We start from the raw sequence: 23638 nt of genomic DNA, 5'->3' as shown, positions 1-23638 counted from the left end.
CAAATTGTTTTGGCACACTCTCTTTTCAAAAGTAATTTCACTGATTATGGTGACAAGGTGGTTATCTATAGTCTATAGGATGCAAATGTGTTTTACTGTCATCACCACTTTACGGGAAGAGAAGGCCAATTAGAGTGGAATGACATGGTGTATCTTAGGGACCACTGCACAATATCACACAAGCTCAATAAACGAACATCGACAAAACCTCTTCCCCCTCCGAGGCTCCCCCTACACGAACATTCACAAGTGCGACATCACATGTTTATATATGATGTAACTCACCATGAAAACTGTAGCTACTACTACGATCGGTGCAATGTAAAAACATGATGGTAAACATGAAGTTTCAACCTTATGAACCTGTTTACTGAGATGATGGTAAACACTTCAAAATACTACTTGAAACCGTTCAAACCCAGCACCATATCTCACATTAAAAGAAAATTTTTATCACCTTATCAACATCTCAGTAGTAAATACAAAAGCTGTTATCATTGAAGGAGTGAAAGTTTTAACAATTTGGTTAGAATTGCGAAACTGAGGTCCAGCAATCGCATTGATGCCAGACCCCCCCCCTCCCCAATGAACAACGTTCTCTTATTGAGCTTGTGTGGTATTGTGTGATCATCCCTTACTATCTATCTACTGTCTTACCTTGTAGTTGTACTAACACTGCTACCACCTCCTTCTTCTTGTCTTTTCTTATACTCAGTCATTGCCTCCTCATACTCCACTTTCAATTCTTTGGCTTGTTCAACAAATTCCTATGACAGATATGCAAAAGACCAGTTTAAAGAAATTACGCAGTTCAACAAATTCCTACTACACAAGATATACAAAATGTTAGTTTCAAAATTTAAGTCTCTGGGAATCAGTTCTGAAAAAAATATTTTTTGCAAAATTTTCTAGACTGGAAAATATGGTGTACATTAATTTGTTTACCACTATCATCAAGATTGTGACCTATCTCTATAGTGACATGTGACCTATCTCCATGTGATGACCTATGACCTATCTCTATAGTGACATGACCTATCTCCATGTGATGACCTATGACCTATCACCATAGTGACAACCTGTGACCTATCTTCACAGTGATGACCTGTGACCTCTCTACATCGTAATGTCCTGTGATCTCATGCCATGGTGATGACCTGTTACGTATCACCATGGTGATGACCTATCTCCATATATGTGATCACCTGTGGCTATCTCCATAGTGATCACCTGTGGCTATCTCCATAGTGATGACCTGTGACCTAACTACTAACCTCTTTGTCTTCATCTGTCAGCTTGCCCCACATTTCCCCAGCTTTCTTGGTTACCTCCGTGATAGCCATACCAGGATTTTCTTTCTTAATGCCCTCTCTATTCTTGTTCAACCACAAGAAATATGCTGAAGCTGGTCTTTTAGGTCTATCGGGATCTTTCTCTTTTTTCTGTCTTCTTTTTCTTGGTTTTTCAGACTAGACAACGTAGTAATAAAGAAACAAGGAATACTCTATCCATCAATCAATACAATAAAGGGATAGCAATAAAATGTACAAACATGAAACAAACAAACAAACAAACAAACAAACAAACAAACAAAAAGATATGTTCAATAAATCTGCTGTGCCTCATCTACAGAACATATCTAACATTGGAATCAAGACAAAAACATACAGCTAATGCCTTCAGAAAGAACTCAAAAAACTTATCAATAGAGCCTTCTTACTGTACAGAGTTTTTGAACTTTCCTTAGTATTGAAGGCTGCCACTTTTGATTGATTAATGGAATAATTGATTGATTTATTGATCAATCTATTGACTTCAAACACTATCTGGACTGATATGTGAATGATAATGTTTCTAGCTATAATGACAAAAGCAATGTTTGGTAAATCCTGTTAAGATAGACACGCTTGGTAAAATGGCATTTGCATGTTTATTTACATGTATCTCTGACTGTTAGCTATCAAAACTATTCTCTTGGATGGAACAAAAACAGGCAACTCTGTTGATAAATACCGTCACTGTCATAAACACACCCTGGGTTTACTTTTTATATCAATATATGTTATCTCAAACTTACCACTGTTTTAGCTTTCTTCCTTGGTTTACTTTCTTTCACCTTTTTCCTCTTCTTAGTGTCGTCAGCTCCACTCTCACTACCTGACTCTTCTCCTTCTGACGATGTAGCATTACTGTCATACCTGACAAAAAAACAATTGGATAGACTTTAGAAAAGTGTACATTTCAATATAATGATGGAAATCCACCTAATATCTCTTAAAGTAATGCTAACCCTTACAACACAGTAACATGGCGACTCTTGGGCCTTACTAAACTTTTCACTACATTTTGAGAAAAAAATGCAATTTTCTTTGCCATTTTGGTAAAACGAGAGACCTTTTTCAAAGGTTCATACTCACTGGTTTGAAGACACTAGAAAAATTAACATTTGTGCCCTGCATTGCTTGTAATCATAAAGTACTATTGTATATGTTTTTGAAATCAGTCAGACACTTCTAAAGGTTTTACATGTTTCCCTAGTACTTCTCACTTCACTGCCACTTGTTCTGAGAGACACTAAGTATTATGTGTATTCTAGCTTTCAATTCCAGTTGATATTATGGAATGTAAATCCATTGCATGTAAGGGAAAAAGAACTGGGACTAGGTTGTCCATATGCCGCAAATTTTAGGCTTATTGCAGTCCACCCTAGCCATCCTTCCTCAGGCAGTCCTAGCTCTCTCCCTACAATACAAGAGTTTAGCATTTTACATAGCAATATATTGGAAGCTAAAAAGTATGTGAAGTAGAATGGCTATGTTAAATGTTAAGATGTCTAATTCTGTATAAACAAGGTAAGCATCAATGTGAATGAATAAAGATGTCTAATTCTGTGTAAATGAGGTAAGCATCAATGTGAATGAATCAAGTTAAAGTTAAGATGTCTAATTCTGTGTGAACGAGGTAAGCATCAATATGACTGAATCAAGTTAAAGTTTAAACTTACTCTTCAGCTACATCACTACCACTGTCACCAGGATTAAAAGATTCATCTGAAGAATAAAAAGATGAATTTTACATTAAAAAATATACAAAACGTTTTGAACGTCAAAATAACCCAAAGCAATCAATATTACTAGAATTTGATTTTAAAATCACAAGATTTCCACCATCAAACTAACTCGAAGCAATCAATGTTGCTAGGAGAATTTGAAATTGAAATTATGAGGTTATGACAACCAAATTAAAACAAAATCACTGAATGTCATGTTGCCATAGAAACCTACCTGATGAGTCATCGGAGTCGTCATCACTATAATCTTGTCTTTCTCTTCCTTCAGCTTTGACATGTTCTAAGTAAGCATCATGTGTGTCTTCCTCATCACTACCAATCAATTCATCATAGTTACCCACTGCACCAGGCTGTAAAAGAAATACATCTTTTATCTTGAGCGATACTTAGTCAAATATTTTATTTCCTGGTCAAGTGTTTTCGCGTCTCAGTAAAGATTCTTATTTCATTCTCCTCGTAACAAGTCATCAGTTATTGGCACCAACCAACAATTAGAAAATGACAACTCAAATGCAATACGACAGTGATGTAAAAACTGTCTTGAAAATTATTCATCTTTGACTTATTACTCTGTTAGTCGAGCCATCAGTTAACTAAGATAAACACAAACTAAAACTATTGTGGTAACATATTGATACAACAGTGATAAGCTTTTGAATGGATGTTGGTTCAATTATAGTCTCAGTAGGGAGGCATTGCAGACTTCTATTGCGAGAGTTCCATAAACTTGCAGTGTACTGTTTTTGGACTTCCACTGTTTATACTATCTTGATCACAGGGTGATTGGAATCACTGCACAACAGATGAACTGATATCACCCACTTGTGTAATCTACCATTGAAGAACAATAGATTTAGTTTGCACCTATCTTTAATAGTAAATTGAAGGCTGGATTACCAGTGGTCATAATTACTGTACGGCGTAACCTTGAAGATAGTAATTCAAAGAATATATACCAGTAAACTGTGTAATACAGGAAAACTTACCCTTGCATTGCCATCTTTGAGTCCTACGTTCTTTATCTTGAGCCTCTTTGTACTAACAAAGTCATAGAGTACACTGTACTCATCCCTAGATTAAATAATGATAACAAACATGTACATCGTTAGTGTCTCAAGTTCAACTAACAAAGTCATAGAATACACTGTATGCATCTAGAGATAAACAGTAAAAATGCGCCAAATTTCTCAGCATCAACATACAAACAATTTTTTGAAGAAACCTCTGCAAACCTTTTAGCAACTGAATTTGTCTGAAACTTTCACTTTATCTGTACAAGAGCAGAGAAAGTATTATACATTGACACTTTGCAAGACTAAACTGCTTATATACGTGACCATGATTCATTACACTACAGATTTTAACCATGTATGTTTATCACAGTAAACAAACATTCTTTTCCTTTCTTTCTCCATGCATGCAATAAACTCTACACTTACCTATCAATGCTACTAAAACCATAGACATTTCCACTCTTGGTTTCAATTTCAAAGTCAAAATACCGACTGCTTCCGGTACCACGTGCAAAGTTGACGCAGGCGATTTCATCAAATCGGATATGTAGTGGTGGCTTGTGTACATAAATAACACCTCTTTCTAGAGGGTACAGAAATCCGCTGTTTGATTTGTATGAACAGCTGATAGCACTTGTACCAGACTTCCTGGAAGAAGAAAGTTAAAAACGTATAAATTATATCACTGAAAACAAACAATAATTGAAACGAGACGTAGTCTCATTACAGAATGACAACCATCCAGCAGTATGCACTACAGGTAAATTTAAAGGGCCATGCTTCAATCTCTGGTCATCACATTAACGTTATCTTAATCAGGATTACATAGAATCATTCTTTTGTTCTGGCCCAACTTTTTCTATAGCTCTGCCAAACAACCAGTTTTTACACATATATCTTAATTCTGATCCACATTGGGCCTTTATCGTGGCCCTGATACCAGTAATTTCTTGTGACCCCATAATTAGGTGTTTCCCAATCACTTAGTATATGGTGTCACTCACAAGACATCAATTTTTTATCACTTTGATCCACAATAAACATTTGTTAATGGAGGGTGGACACTGTAACCTACTCATTCACCTATAAGGGTGATATTCACGTGAGCACCAAAGTTTTGTGAGTGAGCAACATTGGTATGACATACTGTACAATATTTACCTGATGTGTACTATTAACTTTAAGAAATGTCTACAAATCATTTAGAATAACTGTTTGAACCTGTTAAGTCTTATGGCCTCTCTAGGTGCCAATTATTCTTTACTGTGACTGCAATGTAACAAATATTGCTTTAGAGATGTACAAAATAAGTGGTTTCCATGATTACAATTGTATATGAAATGTACGATACATTATCTTCAAATACAGTTACTTACCCCTTAAAGTTGCCAGGTACAGTGATTTTTCTATTAACCAGGGCTTTCATGATACGACTCACTATTTCATACAGAACTCCAGACATCTCTTTCTGTAACTTGCCTTCAAACTTGGCTTCTAAGTCCTCTCTAAGTTGAGAGAAACAAAATACAAATTAACTCTGTCACTACATCAGTCATTTCAACACCATGCAATATACATGATGTAATGTAGAATTCATTGGTCTCAGGGCTATGCAGATGAGTCTGTCTGTCGATTTGCCTGTCTTAGGGTATGCAGGTGAGTTTGTCTGTCTCTGTTTGTCTATTGTCAGTCTGTCTGTCTGTCTGTCTCAGGGCTATGCAGGTAAGTCTGTCTGTCTGTCTTTCTGTCTGTCTATTGTCAGTCTCTCTGCCAGTCTGTCTCAGGGCTATGCAGGTGAGTCTGTCTGTCTAGTTGTCGGTCTCTCTGTTGGTCTGTCTGTATGTCTGTCTCAGGGCTTTGCAGGTAAGTCTGTCTGTCCGTCTGTCTTTCTGTCTGTCTATTGTCAGTCTGTCCGTCTGTCTTTCTGTCTGTCTATTGTCAGTCAGTCAGTCTGTCTGTCTCAGGGCTATGCGGGTGAGTCTGTCTGTCTATATTGTCTGTCTGTCTGTCTGTCTGTCTGTCTGTCTGTCAGGCTATACTCTGGAGTGGTAGAGATTCTTTTATATGTTTGTGTACAGTTGCCTGTATGTTTTTATCATAGACTTGTCTTAGAAATACCACTACTTACTCTGTGATGTTAAGTGACAATGACGTTTCTTCTTCTTTGTTGAATGTAAATACAATATGTTGGTATCTTGTCTGTCCTTGTTTGATGGGTGGATCCAAACTAATCTGTGAGAAAATAAAGTCAAGGCTACAATTAGAAAGCTTAATTGGTTCTTGCATGTAAAAGTATAAATAGCTTCACTGGGTATTGACATCCGCAACATGTAACAGTAAATACATATTACAACAAAGATCACAGTTATGTGGAAAGTACAGTGTATGCAACATCATTATAATGGAACCCGTTGTCATTGTTTGACTTTGCTGCTTAGTGGAAGTGTTATTGAAACTATATGTAACAACATGTATCAATGATAGCTGTATTAGGTACCGACAGAAAGTTAAAATGTAACAATCACAGACATGGTTCACTTAGTGCAGATATCTTTTTTGAATAACAAACACCATGTCTTTGTTGTATGGAATAACACTAACTATTTTTAGGTATTGAGAATGTTGTCTCTGGTAACCATGATTGATTATCACTTTTGTGGAACACTGTTACAGTTACACTCATCTTACTGACTTGTAAATATGCACACAGACTCTCACTGAGTGGCATTTTCAAATAGAAATAGACTTGGTTCAATTCTCAAAACCGGAAGTAGAATATTACCACCTAGGCGTGTCATAAAAATAATGAACATTCAATTTCTTAGTCGACACCATAACTTCCACTCCATGCACTTCACATGCATTTATATAGGCATGTGTGAGAATAAGCTGACCTTCTTGTTCCTCTTTTCACCCTCTAGCATGAGCTAAAGAGCTATTACAGGTACCGAGAATTCTAATGATGTTGTGTAGATTGTACATTCCGAACAACTATGATCTTGGTTGTATGAATTAGTCAGACAGATACTGTACCAATAGTTGTTACATTTCCGTCAAAATGACAAAGTTACAGACTACAGTCCCAGTATTGCATTTATCAACTTACCACAAAGAACATCTGTCTTTGGTCTTTGTGGGGCAGAAGGAAAAGTCTTAGCACTGTGGTATACGGTATCTTGTAATCAAAGGTTTTACCATGAAGTTGTAAAAAGCTGGGATAAATTTTAATATCATAACGACCTCTGTAATGTAAGAAAGAGAATATATTCATTAGGTAAAGTTCATTATAAAATTGTGGTTCAAAATTTTTGAAATGAGAAGGCACACATGCATAGCTATATTTGCACACAAGTGCAATCACACAGTTACATGCAGACAGACATGCATGCATACGCCTGCACACACACACACACACACACACACACACACGCACGCACACGCACACACACACACACACACACACACACGCATGCATGTACAACCAGACACACACACAGACACACAACACACAGACACACAACACACAGACACACAACACACACACACACACACACACACACACACACACACACACACAACACAAATAATTAGACTTTTGTGGGGATAACATACTTACCTACGTGTGAGACATGTTCTCAGTAAATGTAATCTATGGCATCTCCACCCATACACACACACACACATAAAATTCCATACTAACCTAGGTGTGAGACATGGAATCTCAGCAAACGTAGCTATGGCATCTCCAGTTGCCTGGATAATATCTGCCTTTGCTAAAATATTTTGATGAAATTCCTAAAAAAAAAAAAAAAAGTATTATTAAATAATCTACACATCACAAAGATGGATTGATCAGAGAATACATTTAAATACACCCATTTGATATTGGATATCCAGTCTTCAAAAAACATTTCCGGAATGACACAGTGAATTACATGTGTACTTACCTCTACTGGATCTGTATCACCATCTGTTGGCGGAACAAAAAATCTCATCTCCATGAGAGATACTGCTGCATCGTCATTCTGATGGAATTCCATGATAACTTCATTTTTACCAGTTGCACTATGTGATACATTATTAAGTGGAATGTGGAAGGCAGGTTTGTTGTCAACTTTAAAAGACATCTCAGAACCTGTAGGAAATAAAGTTGGAAAGTGAAATAATAGTATTGGCAAAGAAAGGTATCTACAGTTTAAAGCTGTGTAACAAGAATATTTGACTTTTCAATGATCAAGATATTCTTTTTCATTTTAGTTTTATTTGTTGGTATATTTTACCTAATGCTAGAGAATACAGTTTATTTGTTGTCATGTGCACCTGTGGTAATGCATGTATAAAAATTATAAAAAATAAATTCTTTTAGTTAGGCCTCAAACACGGGGGGTGTGTTCTCCCCACTTCTAACTAAACTGGCCAAAATTGAAAATGTTTCAGAACAGATAATCAATTTCAAATTGACAATTCTTTTGTTGACACTTTACTTTACTACCATATATTTACTATAGTGAAAACTCTTATATTTCTCAATTTGATGACTACGAGAACTAAAATGGCTCAAAACCTCCATCCCCCACCCAAAAGTAAACAAACTTAGTGTCTATCCTACACTGAATTATTGATCTCACCCCCCCCCCCCCCAAGCAATCAACATATTGTAGATAGACAATGCAAGTCAGACAGACAGTCATATTTGATAGAATATTACACAATACATTTGGTGTAAACAGCCATTGGCTATGCCCAACACTTCATCCCAGTATCAATAGCTTAGTCACAAAATTATCACTAAATCGTTACACATTCAGTCACTATGATGATGCAAAACTCACCTTTGAACTTTGTTGTTCCCCAATTCCAGCCTTTCAATGACATTTCCACTTCGTCCAATGATACGCTGTAATTCTTTTTTATATAATCTGATAACTTGTCATAATCCTGACAAAAATAATAACAGTAATTGTAAGGCAAGGGTTGACCGATGTGTGAGGGCGCCCTATGATGGCATACCTGACAGACAAGGCATGAAATGTATGTACAGCATGTTCCATGTATATCAATACCTGTCCCCATTCATTCATGTCCACCACAAATATACTTTACTCAGTATGCTATCAGTGTGTTCTCCCCAGGACTTTTTAAGCTTGTCAAATAAGATGCTTGAAATGTTTCAACAAAACATCGTATTCATATGCAGATGTCAAGATGGTGGTAAGTCCTGGGGAGAACACTGACTATAACATTAAGGACATCAAATCATGTGCAAATATTTATACATGTAATGTGCACTGGTATGTAGTTGTGTACTGAAACATCTTGCGTCATTTCAATTAAGGCCCTTTTCTGAAACAGTGGGGGGGGGGGGGGGGGTAAATGACACAACATTATCATCCCCCCTCCCCCATCGCATTGTTCATACATATGAAACCCTATCAGATTTGCAAATTTGATATTGTGGGTTTTTCTTACAGTTTGACTGACAGATGGCATTGTTGTCACTCCTGCTAACTACATGTATTAGCTATGCGTGATTAAAAGAGTATCCACACTGAGAAATCTAACAAGTTACACTCTAACACACTTAGTTAGGACTACAAAACACTTACCCCTTCTTTGAATCCGTCATATCTATATATGGAGCCATTCTTCATGACAAGTTTGAGTTCATGACCTTTGGCTGCCCTCAACCACTTTGTCTTGTCGAGATCATCTACATGTAATTGTTCAACTTTACCAGTTTTATTGTTTTTAAAGATAACTCCTTGTTTGTGAAGTTTCAGACGGCCACCATTCTGATAAAAAGAAATTCAACACAAAGTTATTAGCATCTTGCTCTGATCCATTAAACAAAATAATGACGAGCCTTACTCAGCATAACTAACTGGAGATGCCCTTACCTAAACTGCTAGATCAGCCGTTGTGGGCGCAAATTCTAATCTCCCTTTCCCCAAATAGTCAGGCTGATAAGCCTGGACGGACCATGACATCATTACAGTCTACGTATCATTGTCAGTCACTTCTTTTTCCTTGAAACAATAATAGGTTTATCACCATTGTCAGTGAGTGACTCTTGCCTTAAAGCCAAGTGTTTTTTGTTAAAGGCAGTAAGCAGGTAAAATCTACCTGAGTTCCCCTGTCATTTTGCCAGAGTTCCCCACAAAAATGATGGTACGAATTATACAGAAAATACAAATAAAGATGATAAAGGTTGTGGATAGAAAATATCGCCGGAGCAAAAAAAACATCTATTACATAATTAAAACGTGCTTGTAGCAGTAATTTACATGGGTAGGTGTCGCTCGCGCGCTGTCTCATATCTCTATTATTACCGAAATGTATCCCCTCCCCAAGATTGAATGGTTGGTCCCTTGCAATAGTGCACTATTGTGTATTCATATCTTTGTTTAATAAAAATCATAGTCCTCATACCCAAAGATTGAAACTTTCTTCACAAGTGAAACAAATGTGGTAAGTTCTGAGTTATCGCTTTGGGAAGGATCCCGAACTCTTAATGTCCACACATTATTGTGATGTATTATATGGAGGTCGCCATTTTCTCTTCTCGGTAACACTATCACTAGACAATAACAGACCATCAAGTGTTCGCGTTACGCAGGGATTATAAACTTACCATTACACCTTTGAATTCCTGCGCGATATCACTGAACTCTAAGACATCTGCCATCTTTGTACTGTCGTTCACGTAACCGCCAGATAAAGACTTCTACGATTCTGCTGATGACAGCATGCACACTGCCTGTGCCGAGCCAAGTGTGTGCCCTTTGAAAATATATGGCGGGAATTCACGGCTGCCCTCTATGGCTATTTATTGAATTCGTTCTTTCCTCTTTATGCACACATGTTTCGGAGACGAGTGGGGTTGCGACGAAAGGCGAGAAAAAGAATCCAAACTCATAGACTTTAACGATGCCAAATATTATTAAACTAAAATCATATAGGGGGTGAAGTTCGATAAATACTATACATGTACTTGTAAACAGAATATGAACGAGCGGAAGAAGATAATGTCCACAGTCATGCACTTATTCACGCGGAATATCGATGTTACAAAATTGTAAAATAATGACGTTTTGTAGGTATTTACGGATATTCAAAAAATATCTGTAATTGTATTTTTTGAATATTCGTAAATATGTGTCATCATTATTTTGTATCATGATCATCCTGAAATAGAACATGACCATGAAATAGAATATTAATTAGCTACCCATGGTACTTCCATGATATGACCTACAGCAAGGTCACTGATGATGTCTGGCGTATCGACTGATCGACTACGTCGACTGTGATGTTATCATTGTTATGTAAGGTTACGAGGACAGGTGTCAGTGTTTTCGGACGTACGACACGTCTGTCTGTCAATTTAAAAGTTAACTTTGCAGCCACCATGGCTCCTGTAAAAGTGTGTGTCGTTGGAGCTGGTGTAGTTGGACTGTCCACAGCTGTAAATGTGATCGAATCTATTTCAAATGTTGACGTGACTTTGATCGCTGATAAACTTAGTCCAGACACCACGGGTGACGGTGCAGCTGGTATAACGGGACCGAGACCATTTTCTTTTGGAGACACCGACAAGGCTATGCAAAGGTACATTGTTCCATATCTTCCAAGTTGTCCTATTTTGGCCTTGTTGACGTTATATTAAAACGCACGTAGGCAAGAACAAAGCACACTGGCTGCGCTTTGAATAAGCAATTGAACAATGGAAATTCGTTCTTTTTTTCAGGAAATGGTTGGAAGCAACCATCATTTTGAAACTCACGAAATCAAAGTATGCAGATATTTGGGGTATAATGTCAAAATCCTATAGGGGTGAAGTTCAAGAAATGCTACACATGTACTTGAAAACAGAATGTTCTAGGGTTCCAAACTTCTTTACGTAAATACGAACGAGCGGTAGGCGATATATAGGACCACAGTCATTTCTAATTGTAATAATCTATTCCAGGATGCACATATTACATGTACATGTAAAATAATGATATGTATATATATATATATATATATATATATATATATATATATATATATATATATATATATATATATATATATATATATATATATATATATATATATATATATATATATATATATATATATATATATATATATATATATATATATATATATATATACATATTATATATATATATATATATATATATATTTTATGTATATATATATATATATCAAGAAAGAGTTCCAGTACTACCAAAACTATATATATATATATATATATATATATATATATATATATATATATATATATATATATATATATATATATACATGTATATATATGCATGTATATATATATATATATATATATATATATATATATATATATCTTTATCTATATATATATATATATATATATATATATATATATATATATATATATATATATATATATATATATTTATTTATATATACATACACACACACATATGTATGATTATTCAAATAATATTTGTGACACTTATATTTTGAATATTCGTAAATACCAATACATCATTGTTTTGTGTTATGATCATCCTGAAATAGAATATGGCTTTTCTGGAATAGAATACAGTATTAGTTACTCATTGTACTTCCATGATATGACCTACCCAGCAAGGTCACTGATGATGTCTGGCGTATCGACTGTGTCATCATTTATAATGATGCAAGAGGACAGGTGTCAGTTTATTCGGACGTACGACACATCTGTCTGTCAATTTTAAAGTTAAACTTTTCAGCCAACATCATGGCTCCTGTAAAAGTGTGTGTCGTTGGAGCTGGTGTAATTGGACTTTCCACAGCTGTAAGTGTGATCGAATCTATTTCGAATGTTGATGTTACTTTGATGGCTGATAAACTTAGTCCAGACACCACAGGTGACGGTGCAGCTGGTATAACAGGAACGAACCCATTATCTTTTGAAGACAGTGACACTGAGAAGGCTATGCAGAGGTATATTGTCTTTATTTGGACCTGTTGGTGTTTAAAACGCACATAGGCAAAAACAAAACATACTGTATTACTGCACTTCCCCAGCTTTGAGTAAGCAATCGAATACATGTACTGGAAATGCATTCTTTTTTAATCCAGGAAATGGTTCGAAGAGTCAAACCACCATTTTGAAACATTGATGAAATCACAGTATGCAGATGTTTGTGGTGTACAATATTTAAGTGGATACTTACTGGACCATGACCCTGACATTCAGAAGGTCAGTGCAAGTATAAATACCATTATGAATATACAGTTTTGAATTTTAGTTTGTTTTTTTTCTTTTTGATGTTTGTTCGTTCTGGACTGGAGTTTAAACTCAAATGGAAAAAGCTCAAGTCAAATGCAAAAACAAAAAATTCAAATTCAAAACTAACACTAGTAGTACAATTTTTGCGATGGTGTCTATTGATATTGTACTTTGTCACCTAACAAGTAGTACTGTACACATGATAGATAACACTGCATCTGCCCATCTCACTCACCCTTGTTATAAATACAAGATAACCATGTTCAGGTTGCTCACTATCTTACCCCATGAGTAAATGCACACAGATGCTAAGATAGGGGTACCATATGGCAAACCATTTTGGTCCGTTCTCTTGCATTTCATCTCCAGACATCATATGCATTGGTGTGTGTGTGTGTGTCTAACTTTGCTTGCTAAGACCCTTACAGAAACCACGTCAACTACAAATATTCACACCTTCTAAACCCCTGCCTACCCAATCCATTACTGATAAGACTTGAGTAACATATTGACAACCATTACAGGTTATAAAAGGATATAAATGTTGTACCCTTTAGCTGTCAAAATTTTGACACAGTGTTTGACACGTACATGATTATGTTGCTTGGATTACTAGTATTTGTTGTGTAAACATAGGAAATTTGATGCTGTTATGTATGTGTCCCCATCCAAATGTGTACCTGTTATCTCAGTGTGTGTGTGTGTGTGTGTGTGTGTGTGTGTGTGTGTGTGTCTGTGTGAGAGTGAGTACGGGTGTGTGTGTTTGTGTGTGTGTGTGTGTGTGTGTGTGTGTGTGTGTGTGTGTGGGTGTGTGTGTGTGTGTGTGTGTACTTTATTGTCATTGAGTCTAGCAAGGGTGAGATGAGCTTTTGCTGCCATCCTGTGTACTTGTCAGTATTACTTGCAATAGAGACCACTGGAAACACAGGCAAGTAATTCGGTGTTTCCACTGGTGTCTATCGGATACTTACTTAAAGATGCCATTTTTCACTAAGAAGCTCGGCGAGTGTTCCTTCGCCTACATGGCTCCTTCAGTTTGGAACAGTCTCCCCCACAGTCTTCGACACACTCACTCTAAATCCTCCTTCCACTCTGCCTTTAAAACTCACCAATTTCAGTCTTAAACCTCACTCACTCGCACACTTCTCTCACACTTCTTGCACACTTCTGAATATGGGTGTCTATCGAACTCTGACATCAATAAAACATTATTTTTATTATTGCTTCACAGTCACTACCATGGTTGGATTTGATGTACAACGTTCAACAACTGAGTGAAAAAGAGCTGAAGAAGCTATTTCCAGATTCCAGGTGTGTGCACACAATTTATTGTACTTTGATAATTATTACGACTTATTTGAAATTGTCTAATATTGAATGTTTATATATACAGTCTGTTTGAAAATATTGATGAAACTTTACTTCAAATACTGGTGGTAAAACATCTCTCATGTATTCTTTGTTCAACTATGAATAATTACTTCTGCTGACTCCATGGCCCTCGTCTAGATGCCAATGCATTTTCTTATTAAACCACGACTGGTCAAAGTCCCTCACTCAGCACAAAAAGTTGTTCATCCAATCAGTGAACCCCAACTATTATAATGACATAAACAGTGTATAAGTAGCATCCTGAGCAAACAAATATACCATATTTGGATATTACATATTACTGCCCTAATAAACACTAACTTTATGAAGGACTGTGTTATTGGTTATAATTTTGTGATTGATTAACAAAGACATGATGTTAATGACTGTGTGGGTAGCTGTGGATGAATTTTATATTTCACCTCAGGACTTCTAGTGTAAGGACTTTGACTATACTGTGAGTGGAGGTGTAAATGGTAACGATACCGTATAGGAACTAGACTATGTGAGTGGAGGTGTAAATGGTAACGATACTGTATAGGAACTAGACTATGTGAGTGGAGGTGTAAATGGTAACGATACCGTATAGGAACTAGACTGTGTGAGTGGAGGTGTAAATGGTAACGATACTGTATAGGAACTAGACTATGTGAGTGGAGGTGTAAATGGTAACGATACCGTATAGGAACTAGACTGTGTGAGTGGAGGTGTAAATGGTAAAGATACTGTATAGGAACTAGACTGTGTGAGTGGAGGTGTAAATGGTAACGATACCTTATAGGAACTAGACTGTGTGAGTGGAGGTGTAAATGGTAACGATACTGTATAGGAACTAGACTGTGTGAGTGGAGGTTTAAATGGTAACGATACCGTATAAGAACTAGACTACCATGGCCCATAGCACAAGTACTCTATAAAGGCAAAAAATCAACTTGATGTTTCTCTGAAATCACAAGTAATTGTAGGTGATGTAAAATCATGAAATGACTCTCCAGAACCCATAGTTTATGAAAATGACTTCATTTCATGGAGTGGCAATTCTCTTTAACTTTTCTTTGTAATGTTCTTTGACTATAATTTTCCTATTGATGTCCTTAATATTGATAATATCCAATTCTTTCTTTTAGAAATGCTTTATTCTTTACCATGATAACTTGTGATTGTAGAAGATATTTGCCATTCTTAATGAAAAGGTGAGTGTTTTTTTATGGACATGTCCACTGAGGTGACTGCTTTCATCAGCTTTCAAAAAAAGATCGTTTGTCTTAAAGTGTACTGAAATAAGGAGAAATTTATGACTCAACATGTGTAATAAAACAAAAAGTATTGACATACTTAATGTTGTGGCCTTGATATGCCATCCTGTGCCAAGAACCATATACATATGCAAATTTATGTAAATTATATGTAAATATATTTTGTCTGGGTTTGGGTGAATAAGTCATATGATAGTTTGACAGAAAGACTTCAATTTGAAATATGATTCTAGAATAAGGCTGTACTCACAAACATTGTAATTCTGGGGCAGGGGTCAGGCGACTAAGCATATAAATAATTTCAGCATATGTCTGGAGGGTGCCTGAAAAAGTGATAATGGTGTGCGGGGTTGGGAAGGTACGACTTCAACAAAATATAAATACTTCCAATGAAATAAATTGTATTATGTCGGCTGAACTTTTTTGAACTTTAAATAATTTATCAAGATTAATATACAAAAATTTATCATAAAAAGCAAACATTCGCAATGAAATATTTATTCCATATTGCAAATTTCCGTACAAACAAACGATAAGATATATGATTGTCTTCTAATAGCAGTTTCTATAAATTGTCAGATATAGTGTACCTAAACTTATGCATAAATCAATCAGTGTTTTTATTAAATAAGAGTGGTAAGTAGGTAAAATCTACCTTAGTTCCCTTGTCATTTTACCAGAGTTAACCCTTCAAAATTATGGTATAATATATGGGAAACTATGCCAAGTTTACCAGATTTTCTCCTCCCTATTGCGGAGATTCCCAGCCCTTAGCAAAAACACTGATAAAGCCATACAACGGTATAGAATAACTTATATTTCACATTGCTTGGAAGACTAAAATGAACTAAAACTTCATCATATACGATCACACATAAATCTAGTTTTACATTATAATGTAAATGTCTCTTTAAATAAACTGTTCATATATTATCTGAAAATATGGAATAACTATACCTATTAAAATACACTATTAATACAATCGTGCAGCTACGAAGAGAGAGTGTTAACTTTTCAATTTCAAGTGTCAATTCTTCACTTCAGATTTGAAGGAAGGGGAGGACACTTCATACAAAAACACCTTGGAAAGCTTGATGAGGTAATGTGACACTTATAATGAGATATGACATTATTATTATATATGTACTAGTGATATGCACCTGCATACTAGTGGTATTTGCACTGCAGTGCACATACCTAGAAAAGTGTTTACATACATGTATGCAAATTATATGCAAATGAGAATTCAATCATTCCTTATACACAAAATTGTGTAATTGCACAATATAAATTTTACTGAAATTTGCTTTTTCAGATAAACATATGTAATTATAATAAAGATAACCCCATGATACATGAGTGTTAGTGTGAGTAGTATTTGCAATGATACTTACAGTGTGTTCTAATGCACTTTTCATTTGCTATGCTAGTGAAAGTCAGACTGCAGAGAACAATGCTCATGCTCATACCTACTAGACTCTCTCACAGCCTTGGGAACGTCACTACCAGAAAGCGGCTGTTTTGTATGTGCCAATATCTACTACATACTTGTATCTAATATCTGAGTGCCCTCATCGACTTCAGGACTAACCATTCGGTGACATCTCATTGCGACATTCCCTGGGGAACGTTGCAATAACATGGCGGGTCGCAATAACACATCACTATTTACAGTCACTGGTTAGTCCTATGTAGTCCATGAGGGCACACAGACAGCTGCTTTCTGCTAACAATGTTCCCAAGGCTGTGAGAGAGTCTAGCTCATACCCCCCTGAGTATGCTACTCATTGACATATAGAGTTGTGTCATATTTCAGTTCAGTTTTATCATTTTCTTTCTTTCATGAGATACCAGGTCTGTTAATCATGAAACTAATTCTTAAATTAAGCAAAGCAGAGGCAACTTCAACATGATGGTTAGTTCGTTAAGATCATAGCAAATTTTTTGTTTTTAGTTAGCAGGTCAGTATGATGTTATTGTCAACTGTACTGGTATTGGTGCCCATCAACTTGTCAATGATGACACACTGCAACCAGCACGAGGACAAGCCATAAGGGCAAGTTTAATTTTTTTTTTAAATTGCAATTCATTTCACAATAAGCACATGTATATACCTGTAGCGTAGTGGTTAGTGCACAGGATTAGCAGTCACGGGTTCGAATCCCACTGGAAACGAGATTTTCCGTGACCGACCCAAACCCAGGGTGAGTGTTCTACAGACTCGATGGGTAGGCTGTATCACTCAGCCGTGTCTCACTCACAAGACGAGTGCGAATTTGGGGGGACTCCTGGAGTAATGACTCGAAAAGTCGGGGACGATTACTCACACGGAGCCCGCAGGTGCTATGTTTGCCGGGCCTGGGTGACTCTGGGATAGCCTGTGGACTGACTGGGAAAGCCTTGACAGTTCCACAGCAACGTGATATAGAGCGTGCTACATAGCCCTGTCACGTAGTCCCAAACCCGAATGGATCTCTGTAGCATTTGTGTTTGTTTGTTTGTATTTGTCTACATAACAGAAAATCGCTGGGAGGAATTCCCAGCACAAAAATTTAAAAAAAAAAAAAAAAAAAAAAAAAGTAACAGGGGAGGGGGGTCATGAAAGTATGTATATTGGAAGTGTTTTGCTGGATCATCTAAGAAGGTGATCTCTATTGATGGTACATGGTGAGTTTTTACAACACAGCTTCAGGTATTGTTTCATAATTAATGTATTATCTCATCATTAAAGTATTAGAATTCTAGATTCCACAATACAATTGTACAATTATTATTCATCAAGTGTTACAGCATAATATACCAACTTTTTTTCCTTTTTTGGTCATGCCTGGATTTATTGCCTGAATTATTGATAAATTGCTTCCGTTACCATAATTCGGATGACTTGCTGTTTCCAAATTTGGTGTCCATCTGTCAACAGCAGCTATTGTCCATTGAATAATTGAAATACTATTACAGGCCTTCAATATACTTGTTTTACAAAAGTGATAATCATGTTAGCTTTTCTAATAGGTCCATGCTCCATGGATAAAGCATTTTACGTACACCAACACTGGCCCAAGTTATTATGTTGTGCCTGGGTAAGAGATATTTGAGAGAATTTTTATGATATACAACTAATATTGTCTAATTCTCTCATGCATTGTATCATTAACATCTCATTATCATAATGCATTCATTGCACACTCGCTTATTACATATGTACCTGTAATTACTTACTCGGGTCTTTTTCGCTGTGCCTGTATGCAAATAATATGCAAATAATATGCAAATGACAGTGCAACTTTTCTCTGCTCTGCTTTTAGAATAAACATATATGTAATGATAATACCCATATAGAACCCAAACCATACATGAGTGCCTGTGTAGATACTCGGGGGGGGGGGGGGGGGGGGGGGGGGGGGGGGTATTTTTTCACTCGTGCCTGCGATGTTTTCTCGTGCACTTTCACTCACTATGCTCGTGAAAGTATGGCCACAGAGAACAAGGTAACCACTCATGCCAATACCCTGGGTATGCCACACTTGGAAGCATGTGTCTGGATATATTATTGATTTTACTAGATTAGATCAAACTTTCAATAATTGACTTTGTCATGAATAGGTTACTGCGCCATGGTTAAAACACTTCGTAATTTCTCAACATACCGATCAAGAGAGACTAGTTGTACCAGGGTGAGTCTGTACTTGGTTCAGTATTGACTAGCCTAGCCTGTCATCTTTGCTTTTGTGTTCTTGCTTATTAGCAGAACTATGCAGTTTATGTATCTGTCCCTTCTCCCTTCCAGTATGTGGTTCAACTTCAAAAAAGATGGCTCATGTGTTAATTGCATGCATAGGCAGTGCCAGTGGATTATGTTATGAAAATGACACCCACAGAGAACAGAAAAATATATAATTTTGAAAGCAAAACTAATTTTCTGATTCTTCGTTTACATACCGGACACTAAATTTCTGATTTAGTTGTAATGAAAATGTGGGTGGAGTCTAATATGGAGATTAAACTAATTGGTTGTTTGGTCTGTGGTGTCTATCTTACCAGTCCCTCCCCAATAAATTTAACAATACAATACAATACAATACAATACAATACATTTTATTACCCACAGGGAGAAACTAAAATGTCTGTTTTAAAACATACAAAAATGGCAAACACATACCAGTGAGATTTATGCATACCACAAGGTAATCAACAACACACGCAAAAGTAACATATTAAGGCAATTCTCCTCATTTTTCAGCTTTTCTCCAACCCAGTATGCAAACAAACAGTGGGGTCATTACTTCAATATTCAAAATTCAATATGTTTTGTGTTCTTTGGAATTGTTTTCACACCAAGTTCCGCAAGCACCTGTGGTTGCATTTCAGTCCTTGTACACCAAGAAACTTCTAAATGTTGCACATGCTGTTTGCCTAGTACATAACCATTTCATTGCTTTGGTTTGTTTGTTTTTTAAAAAAATGGGTGTTGCAAAGAGTCTATTTTGTAATCTGCTTTATGCTCTCATTCATTGTTAATATCAAATTCATTGTAAAGTTTATCATTTTAATTTTTTATTTATTTAAGATAATGACTCTGTTCACTGGTTTGGCTAAACATATGTATTTGTTTAAAGTGGCTATATGGCAAAATGGGGTATTTATTTTGGATTTTTAATTGATGAAAGAACTCTACTATGTATGTTTTTTTTACTTGAAAAAATAATGTGACACAACAGAGACCAATTCTGTGTTTGTAACTCAATAAATTGCAACAATTAAGAAAAAGGGTACAAAGTTTGTATGTATGTATGTATGTATGTATGTATGTATGTATGTATGTGTGTGTGTGTATGTATGTATGTATGTATGTATGTATGTATGTATGTATGTATGTATGTATGTATGTATGTATGTATGTATGTATGTACAATAGCAAACTTTTTACTCATTTTGTAGCTTTTTGCAATTAATTCAGTCACAAACATGGACTTTGTATATGTTGTTTCACATTATTTTTTCAAGTAGAAAAACATGGTAGAGTTATTTCATGACTTAAAAATCTAAAATAAATACCCATTTTTCCATCCATATGACCACTTTAAAGTAAATGCATAATTATATAGTTTTAGTAAGTATTTACATGTTTAAAATCTCACTGTATGTTTGTAGATCCCATGGGTTTAAAATTAACCAAAAGTGTGGTAAAAATTTGGTATTGAACTTGTAGGTGAACATTATTTTTATTGGCGTAACACATATACAGTGAGATTCGCAATATTTGTATTCATTTAAAGGAGAAGAAAGATAAACTAAAGCAAATGCAAAGTACCAAGCTGTAACAAAATATTCCATTGTACAATAAATAGCGAGATTTATGCATGGCACTTATTTCCATAAGTGTTTTAAAAAATGCATATTTGTGCAAAGTTATGTATGAATTAGTCTGGAAGTAGCAGCGCTATGTCAGGACACCCTCATGTAATGGCCAAAAAAGGTCAAGACAGTTGAAGGTGGAGCAACATGACGAACCTTACAGTCTTATGTACAAATGCTCTAAAATGATTCTGACGAGAATTTTCTTTTTTGCAATCATAAGAGTTGATGATGTGTATTTAGGGGGTACATTTGACTATGGAAACTGGAGTAAAGAAGTGAATGAGAAAGACAAACAAACAATATATGAAACATGTTGCAAGATGGTACCAAGTCTGAGAGTAAGTATTATGGATAGTAACAAAATATGAACTATAAACATGTCAAACTTACCAGATCTTGCTAACGAATTTCTTGTAAGACGTGGGCAATGATATTGTTATTTCATTTTTTGAAATAGATAATGATGGAAAATGAATCTCACACTGAGATCAGATGTTTAAAAAAAATTAAATTTATCTTTCATAGTTAGCTCCATATCACATGACAGCACTTCACTGTACAATACCTTACCCACAATGCTCTCTGATTACTATGCTTGGAGATTCCTTATTGCTGTCTCCATCTACAATAAATCATTGATACTAGAACCGATGAGATGGTGTCCAACAATGTAAATCAGAGAGAGTTGCAGGTAAAATATTGTACAGTGCACTTGTCAGGGGTATAGAATATGTTAATTCTCCAAAAACAAACCAATTTATTGTAAATACATTTACTCTATTTGACAATACAGGGAGCTCCATAAGGGTTACAACTTTACATTTGTATATACTGCTTGCATATGTAGTAAGTTTAACTTGCAAGCATAATTAACTTGTATCATAGACCCTGCGTGTAGGGTCTATGCTTGTATACAGATTACTGCTAAGGTGTGTAAGCCGTGCATTTCTGAAATTTGACATGTCTTCATTTTGTTGTCACAATTAGCGTGCCAAATGGAAGTATGACTGGGTTGGTCTGAGACCAATTAGGCCCGTGGTTAGAGTGGAGAAAGAAATCATGAAAATAGGAGACTCACATATGAAGGTATAAATACTGACTAAGTATGTTGTGTACTTATAGACTGTAAAGTTGTTCTCACCAAAAGCCTTATAAATGTCAAAAGATGGTGTGGGGTCTGTAAACGTGAATCCTGAAATCATGAACACTGATTTAAGGTTCACTACTTGGAACCATTGCTGTCTCTCTGTCTGTTCCTCTTGTTGTCTGTCTGTCTGTGTCTGTCTGTCTGTGTCTGTCTGTGTGTGTATCTCTGTCTCTGTCTCTCACTGTCTGTCTCTGTCTCTCTCTCTGTCTCTCTCTATCTCTCTATCTCTCTCTCTCTCTCTCTCTCTCTCTCTCTCTCTCTCTCTCTCTCTCTCTCTCTCTCTCTCTTGCGCTCTCTCTCTCTTGCTCTCTTGCTCTTTCTCTCGCTGGCTGACTGTGAACACATGTATGTCTTTTACTTCTAATAATAATTGTATTTACCTCCATGTATATACGAATCCATCCTAAATGAGATACAAGCTAGAAATACCCATGTTTAATAGGAAGCTTATTCATATATGGTATGATATTGAACACCTGTCATAAAACACAACCCAAATGTATGACATTATTTTTATGTTTTTTTTTCTCTTTTTCAGGTTGTTCATAACTATGGTCACGGTCCAAAGGGTATCTGCTACAGCTGGGGATCTGCAATACAAGCAACACAACTTGTAAAGGAGATATTGTCTGAACAACGTCCAAATGCTAGACTCTGAAATAAAAACAGAATTTATATATAATAACATATAGGTGCCAATATACAATACTGATTTTTAACCATTGTTTTTTTAACTGAAGCACAATTTTTTATCAAGTCAGATCAATTCAGGTAACATGTTTTATTGAAAAAATATGAATAATATCTGTTATAAACGTTTAGTGTAATATTGTGCTACAATTCATTGTATTTTTCATAGTGAATTGCAGTGCCGCAGTTTCAGTGTGCACTGTGAGTGAATCAACTCTGTGATCATTTGGGGTCAAATGTCAGTTTGACCTCTGGGATGACCGAGAGCGGAATAAAAATATTGAAAGTACAAGAGGTATAATAATTTGAGAGCAATAACTGGTGTGGAACAAGGCAGTTGAATTCAAAGCCTGATTGTGAGTCATGAATCACAAGTCATGAAGATAAATTCAGACTTACGATATTTGTTATATATATAATAAAATTTCTTAAATTTCATTTTTTGATAATGAACATTAAAAAAGCCAC

The 23638-nt window shown here is 35.8% G+C and overlaps 2 protein-coding genes across 3 annotated transcripts in view; one reads left to right on the top strand and one right to left on the bottom strand.

Moving 5' to 3' along the window:
• Positions 1-10853, bottom strand: part of LOC144448836 (FACT complex subunit SSRP1-like) — a 28128-nt gene extending 17275 nt beyond the window's left edge. For both annotated transcript variants that reach the window (XM_078139143.1, XM_078139144.1), the window contains exons 1-15: positions 10715-10853; positions 9690-9875; positions 8916-9021; positions 8031-8218; positions 7784-7878; positions 7190-7325; positions 6212-6315; positions 5460-5588; positions 4510-4731; positions 4057-4141; positions 3285-3420; positions 3005-3050; positions 2078-2198; positions 1275-1469; positions 658-767 (exon numbers count right to left, since the gene is read on the bottom strand). In XM_078139143.1, coding sequence (XP_077995269.1) covers positions 658-767; positions 1275-1469; positions 2078-2198; positions 3005-3050; positions 3285-3420; positions 4057-4141; positions 4510-4731; positions 5460-5588; positions 6212-6315; positions 7190-7325; positions 7784-7878; positions 8031-8218; positions 8916-9021; positions 9690-9875; positions 10715-10768 — 1913 coding nt within the window. In that variant the 5' untranslated portion in view covers positions 10769-10853. The remainder of the gene's footprint in view (positions 1-657; positions 768-1274; positions 1470-2077; positions 2199-3004; positions 3051-3284; positions 3421-4056; positions 4142-4509; positions 4732-5459; positions 5589-6211; positions 6316-7189; positions 7326-7783; positions 7879-8030; positions 8219-8915; positions 9022-9689; positions 9876-10714) is intronic.
• A 519-nt stretch (positions 10854-11372) lies between these two features.
• On the top strand, positions 11373-23638 carry LOC144449425 (D-aspartate oxidase-like). The gene is made up of 10 exons (XM_078139957.1): positions 11373-11691; positions 13198-13318; positions 14580-14659; positions 15847-15912; positions 17020-17074; positions 17930-18031; positions 18988-19055; positions 21554-21671; positions 22321-22419; positions 23019-23638. The coding sequence occupies exons 1-10, from the start codon at positions 11393-11395 to the stop codon at positions 23136-23138; spliced, it is 1128 nt and encodes a 375-aa protein (XP_077996083.1). The 5' UTR covers positions 11373-11392; the 3' UTR covers positions 23139-23638.

This window comes from Glandiceps talaboti, chromosome 18 (assembly GCF_964340395.1).
Source record: "Glandiceps talaboti chromosome 18, keGlaTala1.1, whole genome shotgun sequence".
NCBI lineage: Eukaryota > Metazoa > Hemichordata > Enteropneusta > Spengelidae > Glandiceps > Glandiceps talaboti.
The sequence above is the reverse complement of the archived record's forward strand: the minus strand, read 5'-3'. Positions and strand labels throughout refer to the sequence as shown.

What these genes read in the sequence shown, in the direction of transcription:
- LOC144449425 (XM_078139957.1), top strand. Translation starts at nt 11,393, where the DNA reads ATGTTATCATTGTTATGTAAGGTTACGAGGACAGGTGTCAGTGTTTTC. An exon ending in AGTTATTATGTTGTGCCTGG is followed by an intron (nt 19,056 to 21,553) that starts GTAAGAGATATT and finishes TGCAATCATAAG; the next exon opens with AGTTGATGATGTGTATTTAG. An exon ending in AGATGGTACCAAGTCTGAGA is followed by an intron (nt 21,672 to 22,320) that starts GTAAGTATTATG and finishes TGTCACAATTAG; the next exon opens with CGTGCCAAATGGAAGTATGA.